Here is a 7419-nt window from a genome sequence, read left to right on the forward strand (position 1 = left end):
ACATATTCACACACGTATATATTTTTTGAGAAAACAAAGTAGATGTATCATATTATAAAATTTTTTAAAATTTATATCATTATATTGGAGATGAAAAAATCAAGAAAACCATGTTATTCTAGGGGGGAAAGTAGTAAAAGAATACCATAACCACTAATGTTGGGTACCCCCAACCCCCAACACATGAAATATAACAAGATATTTACCTTGCATCCAACTTAATTCTCTCTACATTCATATCCGTACTGCTTGGTTCATGAAATGAGACAATGAAGAATGTGATGATGAATTAAAATATAATAATAGCATGATAATTTTTTAATTCTAATTATTGTAAAATTAAAGTCAAAATTGTGATGATGTAAGGATGTTAAATTTCATTATTCGAGATATTGATAATCGTCAACTCTCACTCTCTTCGATCGATGAATCTCACTCTTTTCGAGAGAAGTACCCTAATTTGAATAGAAGATGTGGGTTTTTAATAAATTTAAGGATAAAATTTATTTTTTCATGAAAAAAATTATGTATAAAATTTGACTTGTTTTTGAAAAAATTAGTTTATACTCATCGCTCATATTATATATGACATAGTACTTGTCTCTCTCCAATTATTTTAACCCAAGATCCAAGCCGTGGCATTTGGCTTTTCTTCTTTTCCCCCACTGCCTTTTTTACAAAAAAAATTATGAAAGCCCACTGCCCTATTTCCCCTGCTCTTCTCTAGTAAACATCAAGAATCTTATCACATATCATTCCATGTTCTTTTTATTTTCTATCACTTCGTGTACTCAAACACCCGTTCAAATTCTTTACTTTCACTCGATTCTCCTTTCCATTCCCTTTAAGTGTTAAAAACCTCGCTGAATGCCCGAACCTAGCTAGCACTCGTGCAACAGAGGTTTGTGTTAGAGATAAAATGCAGTCCTTTTCTTCGTCTGTACTCGATGCCATGTACCGATCCATGGACGAATCGAGACGAAATAGCGACGAGCAACAAGAAGAAAAGGGAAACTTTTTTCACAGGAGAAACAACTTTGCACAAGTTGAGGAAGAAATCGAAAGCCTCCGACGAGCGATCATGATCGAAAAATGGATGCAAAGTCACAGAAGCAGCACCATTTCCACGAGGCATTTGCCATCAAATTCAGGCTCATCAACAGATTCAAGCATTTTCTCATCTTCGGAAACTGACTCCTCGGCTTCAAGATCCACCCCTAAACCATCACTTTTTCCAGTTAAGAAGTCGAAACAAGCTCAAACTCGACTCGTTGACAAGCCTGACGCTACTCCAAAGCGTGAAGGGCGATTCACACAGACAAAATCCAAGGCAATGAAGATATATGGAGACTTGAAGAAGGTGAAAGAGCCTGTTTCACCGGGAGGCAAACTCACTAGTTTCTTGAATTCCATCTTCAGTCCAAGAAACCCGAAGAAAAATTATCAGGACCTGGAAGAATGGAGCTCCATGAGGAAGTCAAGATCCATGAAGGACACAAAAACCACCTCACTGGTCTCAAGTATAAAAAAAAACCCGTCTTCCAAAAGTAATAAATCCCAAAGATCAGTTAGATTTTGCCCTGTTAGTGTCATTCTTGATGAAAATTGCCAACCGTGCGGGCAGAAGAACGTCTGCGGTTACGAACATTCATTCAGTGTCTCGGTGCCAAGTCATGTTGGTAGCCAGTTTATCAAGAAAAATATCGATAGTTTTCGAGTTTACGAGGGGAAGTATACTAGACAGAAAGAATTTGGAGAGTTCCATGAGTATGATCAGTGTGATTTTGATGATATAAGTTGCGCAAGTTCCGATCTTTTCGAGCTTGAAAACATAGGCAGGGTTGGGATTGAAGCATATGAAGAAGAATTACCAGTTTATGGAACTACTGATATAAAAATGAACCAGGCGATTGCTAGAGCAAATTCACATTTGTGATAATTGTTTTAGGCTTCATGCAATCGTTTAGCTTGCATTGACTATCTATGAATGTATCATTTAACAAGTTATTTGCATTCCAATTGTTCTAATTTTAATGTCTATGCAAAATTAATGACATCGTGCAATAATAGTCTTGTTAAATCTTCACTGTCTACGCATATTGCATATATTTTCCATGCTCGTATCTATGTTATATTATTAAACTTGAAAACCTTGTACTAACTAACTTTGGTAAATCAACTTGACACCAAATTTTTTTTTTTTTTACTGTTTTACCTTTTATAATACTTGTTAGCTAACTTTGGTGGTAAGTCTATTAGTAATTTTATACATATTTCTATTTTTTTCCAATATTTTTTTCAACTCATCTATAATTTATTCAAAATTTTAAATTATCTCGGTAAATCTTACCTAATCACTAATTTGTGAGTATCATATCCTAATAAAATAATACATATTGTTAGGCAAAAATTTCAAACACAATATATACATATATACACACACACAGACACATTGTGTACCACGAAACACAACAAATAATAATACTCGAACCTAACAACACTCAAACCCAATATCGCAAGTAGAATTATTTATATTTTTACTCAATGAATATTAATTGGTTTTGAATATGCAAAATTTAACTAAGATTTGGTGATTGCTTTGTAGAGTGTAATGCACTTACTAGTGTCACGAATTTTTTGAGCATAAAGGGAGAGAGGTGAAAAACGTGATAGAATAAAGAAAGTTAAAACGATGGTGAAAATTCCTTGTTCATTTGGATTCAAGGAAAAAAATATTTTATTTTGGTTTGAATATTGTTGCAATGTGGGCCATGATTCACTTTGTTCATGTGTCATCTACTTTCGCCTTCACGTATAAAAGATTTATTTCCCTTGGAAAATAATTTTTTGGTTCATTACTTTTTTTAAAAATTTTGGGTGACATTAAATTTTTAGAAATTTTATTTCGGTACACTAATTTTAAATTTTCGTTTGTTTTGGTTCAATTACTGATGTGACATTGAAAGTCTTGCAAAAAGCAAGAACTCTATGATGTTGTCTACTAAAAAAAATTGAAACATCCAAGAAAAATTGTCAAAGCACCAATACCAATTAAGCTACTTGCAATAATAATCCACTTGAATATAATCCCAAACAAATTATTCTCAAATAAGCATTGGACGATGAAGATTAAATGGAGAACTCGCCGAAAGCAACTATTGAAATTTGAAGAATTCTATTTCATACATGAAATCCTTCATACAAAGGAGAATCAAAGAAAAAAAAATTTAAACCCTTTTTCACACATTTTTTTGACATAAATTTATAGAAAATAAACCCCAATAATTGCCAAGAAAACTCCACAATCTTCATATGTGGGGTAGAGCTAATTCATCGTAATATAAGTTTAATTATTATCGAGGAGACATGATCAAATATATTGGTAGTTGGATTATGTGTCTGTCAAATGACCAACACAACTTAATGAAAACTTTATTAAGTTGTACAAGATATCGGGTTCGAGTCTTGTTTGGTCGATTCAATTTGATATAAGATTATTACGATTTACAGAAGGAATTTTATTCATTAATTACTTTATGATATAATATATCAGGTATCATTGATACATATGTGAATTCTATAATAATTGAAGTTAAAAACAATAATTTTATTCTTATATTCAATTTATTTATCTTCGTATTATAGAATCTTATCGTCTTATTCCACGAGACAAAAAGTGATTTAATTTTGATAATTTGAAAGTGGGAAGAAACTATGTGCCATATGTAAAGAGGTACTGTTTTTAAAGCTTTTGGGAAAAAAAAAATAATATTTTTATATTTTTTTAGAAAAAAAAAAAGTAAATTTTTTTTTTATTGTTTTTTCATATATCCGTACATCCTCGGCCCAATGCAATATGGCCCATTGTGAACGCAACAAGTCAACAATATGGGGCATGCCAGATACCATGGAGCACATGCAATCCAACTTTTGCACTAACAAATTAAAAAGTTGATTATGATACCATCTTTTGCACCATTTTCAAGCCTACTAAAACTCAAACAAAAATAAAAAATATAAACTTGATGATGAAAAAAATTCAAATTTGATCGGATCACTTGTGAAAATTTACACTTTGTCAAAAGGTTGATCGGAGCACTATCAAACAAAGGGTCGGGTGTTTTATCAGATCATATTTGTACATTGACGTGCCATCAAAAGAATTTAAATTTTATGCAGTATAATATTTTACGTCTTAGGAAAAGTGCGAGTAACATAAATTTCTTTTTGCAATCACGGAAAGCTTTTCAAGTAAAAAAATAATTATCTATGTATAAAGATGATACAGAACGGTAAAAAAAAACAGTAAATAATTTACCCTAATGATACTAGAGTTAGCTTCAAGGGTGTATGTCACAAAAATACACAGGGGAAAGACAAATATTTATCCAAAAATAAATGCAAATAATTCCACTTCCACTATCTATGACGATTTTTTTTTTAAAAAAAAAAAATTATATTCCTAACATATTTATTTTATTGTCAAAATGCAAATTGTCCCCATATTCCTCTTGAATGGGTTGAACCCAGACCATTAAGGCCCAATATATGTTTTAAATTCCAAAGAACTGTGAAATTGAGGGCCCAAATGAATCTATAATCGGACCAATTATCTAAGATATTGCCACGCGTCTTTGAAACTGTATAATCAATCTATGACCGTTGGATCGAGAAAAGCACAAAGCTAAGCAACATCTTCTCGTACCGCGTGGATCAATATATGCAAAAATTTGGTTGTAACCCCCAATTTTTTTTAACGATTATTCATTTTAAAGCTTTCCGTGATTCAAATCGTGATCGGGAGTTCTATTTCCTGAGTTGATCGATCAGTTGATCATACATCGCCATGAGTTTCCTGTTCGGAAAAAGGAAAACTCCCGCAGGTACAATTTTCGCAGTTATTTTCTTTCTGTTTTCCGTCGTATTTGTACTTTTTGTGAGGATTGTTGAGATTGGAGTTTATTTAGTTTGCATGAATATCGGTTGCTTTCCGACGATCTTTCTGAATGAACAAAAAAAATATAAACATGGACTTTTTGGAGTCAGCTGAGGTATTTCGCTTTGGCCAAAGTATTTTGGGTTTGATGATCTGTTGGCGGGAATTGAAGGTCTGATTTTGTGGAAATATGATGGTTTTTTTTTAAAAAAAATTTGTTGTAAGAGATGCTAATTAATGATATAAAGTTAATTAAAGCGATCGGATGCGTGATCCGAGCTTAATTAGTTAAGGTTGAGTGCATGAAATAGAGAGTTATGGTGAAAATATGCACATAAATATTAATTATTCCTTTTAGTTTCCTAGTTGCTTTCTCATCTAAAATCACTGTGGTATTTACAGAGCTTCTGCGGGAAAATAAAAGAATGCTTGATAAATCCATTCGGGAAATTGAAAGGGAGAGGCAGGGGTTACAAACACAAGAGAAGAAACTTATTGCTGAGATAAAGAAGAGCGCGAAGCAGGGGCAGATGGTATGTCACTTGTGCACATTTTATAGGCATCTCCTAGGTGCATGTTTTCTAGAATATATATTTTGTTTTCAATAAATTTTCATTTCATGAAGATGACGTGCTTAGGCTGGCAATCTATTTCAGTTAAACACATACTCTCTTGCTGACAGGCAACAAGAAGAGTTTAGATGTGGCTAGGTTGAATCTAGAAACTGTGAAAACATTTCAATTTCTTTTATATTCATCTGGACACATATATTTTGACGTCTTGCTAGAGTTGTGTGATTGTCTTGCTAAAGAACTTCTTTGCCCTGGATGCATGTGGCTGGAGTTCTTGTTTCCTTATGGCACAAGTCAATGCCATTGCTCCTTTTGCATTTTGTGGTGTGGTACTGACTGGCTGTGTGGGACAAATTGCGCAAGGACATAATTTATTTCAATTTTTTTACAGGGAGCTGTTAAGGTGATGGCCAAAGATCTTATCAGAACACGACATCAGATTGAAAAGTTTTACAAGTTGAAATCTCAACTTCAAGGGGTGTCCCTCAGAATTCAGGTGTGCGCCATGAATTGATTACTTTGAGATTCCCATAAATATCTGGCAATTTTGTGATTATTTGAATATGTTTTAGTTTTGTTGAAGTAGGAACTGTCATGAGTTTTTATTAATTTTCTTCTTTTTTCTCCATCGTCGTTATATTTTGTGCCTGAACTTGATCTTAAACATATGAAATGGAAGTTTATTTTGCTGTGTGTATGAGGTGCTTCTAGCCACCATAATTCAGGGCCATTGTTAAGTGGTAAAAAGTGTGGATATGAGGATGAAATCAAGGAATCTGCATGATTTCACTACTAGTCTGTTTCGGTCCCACGTTAACTCCTGCAGTTGCTAGCAAAGAGTTTCCTTGGTATGGTTGTTGGCTTGCCTGAAATATGAAATGGGCCTTTTTATCTATATACGAAAATTTTCCATTTATCTTTTCGGGTTTTTGAAAGATTCCTTTACTTTTTAATTAACAACCTCGTTGTATTTGATGTGTATCTTTTAGAATTTATCACGTAGATACTTGGTGCATATCTGTTTTGAGCAAGATGTTGATCCAAGTAATTGGATTCGGTGGTTTGGTTTTAGTAGCTGGGTTCTGTTAATTGATTTGTTGTCCATGATTTAGTTTTTATACTTTTCCATTATTGTAATACCTGAATTTACCTTTGACTCAAGTATGCGATGTCTAGTTTCACTGGCAACTGCTTTAAACAGCATAGTTTACCTCGGCATGCTAACTGATATCATTGATTAAATATAATTTGTTTCAGACGCTTAAGTCGACACAAGCAATGGGGGAGGCAATGAAAGGCGTTACAAAGGCTATGGGGCAAATGAATAGGCAGATGAATCTGCCATCATTACAGAAGATAATGCAAGAATTTGAACGACAAAATGAAAAAATGGAATTAGTTAGTGAGGTGATGACTGATGCTATAGACGATGCATTGGAAGGAGATGAGGAGGAAGAAGAAACAGAAGAGCTGGTGAGTCAGGTTCTTGATGAGATTGGCATTGACATTAATTCTGAGGTAAAAATTTTATCACTTTTGATTTCCTTATTTGAACTTTTAAGTGCGGGAACTCTTACCTTGCTGATGAACTAATGAGTTCTTCTTTATGCAACAGCTCTTAAACGCACCTTCCTCAGCTGTAGCTGCCCAAAACACGAAGAACAAGGTTCCACAAGCTGAGGCAACAGGAAATGATGATGGTGGAATTGACAGCGACCTGCAGGCCAGGTTGGACAATTTGAGGAAGATGTAATTGACTTGTAAAATAGAATCTTCTTGTGAGACAGGACACATTATTTGGCTTTGTAACATTTGTGAATGTCCTAAAGATACGGCCTGAAATTGTTTAATATAAGTGTTTCTTGCGTTACGTTATCATTGTAGTTTTTTAAATTTCATGTTGACCTGTAG

General features: G+C 33.6%; 2 protein-coding genes across 2 annotated transcripts; both read left to right on the plus strand.

Moving 5' to 3' along the window:
* Nucleotides 1-637: 637 nt before the first annotated feature.
* Nucleotides 638-2093, plus strand: LOC140961395 (protein BIG GRAIN 1-like A). Its single transcript, XM_073419900.1, has one exon. The coding sequence runs from the start codon at nucleotides 920-922 to the stop codon at nucleotides 1934-1936; it is 1017 nt and encodes a 338-aa protein (XP_073276001.1). The 5' UTR covers nucleotides 638-919; the 3' UTR covers nucleotides 1937-2093.
* Nucleotides 2094-4710: 2617 nt separating this feature from the next.
* Nucleotides 4711-7378, plus strand: LOC140971454 (vacuolar protein sorting-associated protein 2 homolog 1). The gene is made up of 5 exons (XM_073433731.1): nucleotides 4711-4883; nucleotides 5339-5469; nucleotides 5900-6004; nucleotides 6766-7026; nucleotides 7124-7378. Exons 1-5 carry the CDS (start codon nucleotides 4847-4849, stop codon nucleotides 7259-7261), a joined length of 672 nt encoding a protein of 223 aa, XP_073289832.1. The 5' UTR covers nucleotides 4711-4846; the 3' UTR covers nucleotides 7262-7378.
* Nucleotides 7379-7419: the final 41 nt, after the last annotated feature.

Source organism: Primulina huaijiensis, chromosome 2 (genome assembly GCF_012295235.1).
Source record: "Primulina huaijiensis isolate GDHJ02 chromosome 2, ASM1229523v2, whole genome shotgun sequence".
NCBI lineage: Eukaryota > Viridiplantae > Streptophyta > Magnoliopsida > Lamiales > Gesneriaceae > Primulina > Primulina huaijiensis.

Excerpts from the sequence above, each read along its gene's own strand:
- LOC140961395 (XM_073419900.1), top strand. The coding sequence starts at position 920 with ATGCAGTCCTTTTCTTCGTCTGTACTCGATGCCATGTACCGATCCATG.
- LOC140971454 (XM_073433731.1), top strand. The coding sequence starts at position 4,847 with ATGAGTTTCCTGTTCGGAAAAAGGAAAACTCCCGCAG. Across the intron at positions 6,005-6,765 it reads GGGTGTCCCTCAGAATTCAG|ACGCTTAAGTCGACACAAGC; the intron begins GTGTGCGCCATG and ends AATTTGTTTCAG. Across the intron at positions 7,027-7,123 it reads GCATTGACATTAATTCTGAG|CTCTTAAACGCACCTTCCTC; the intron begins GTAAAAATTTTA and ends TTTATGCAACAG.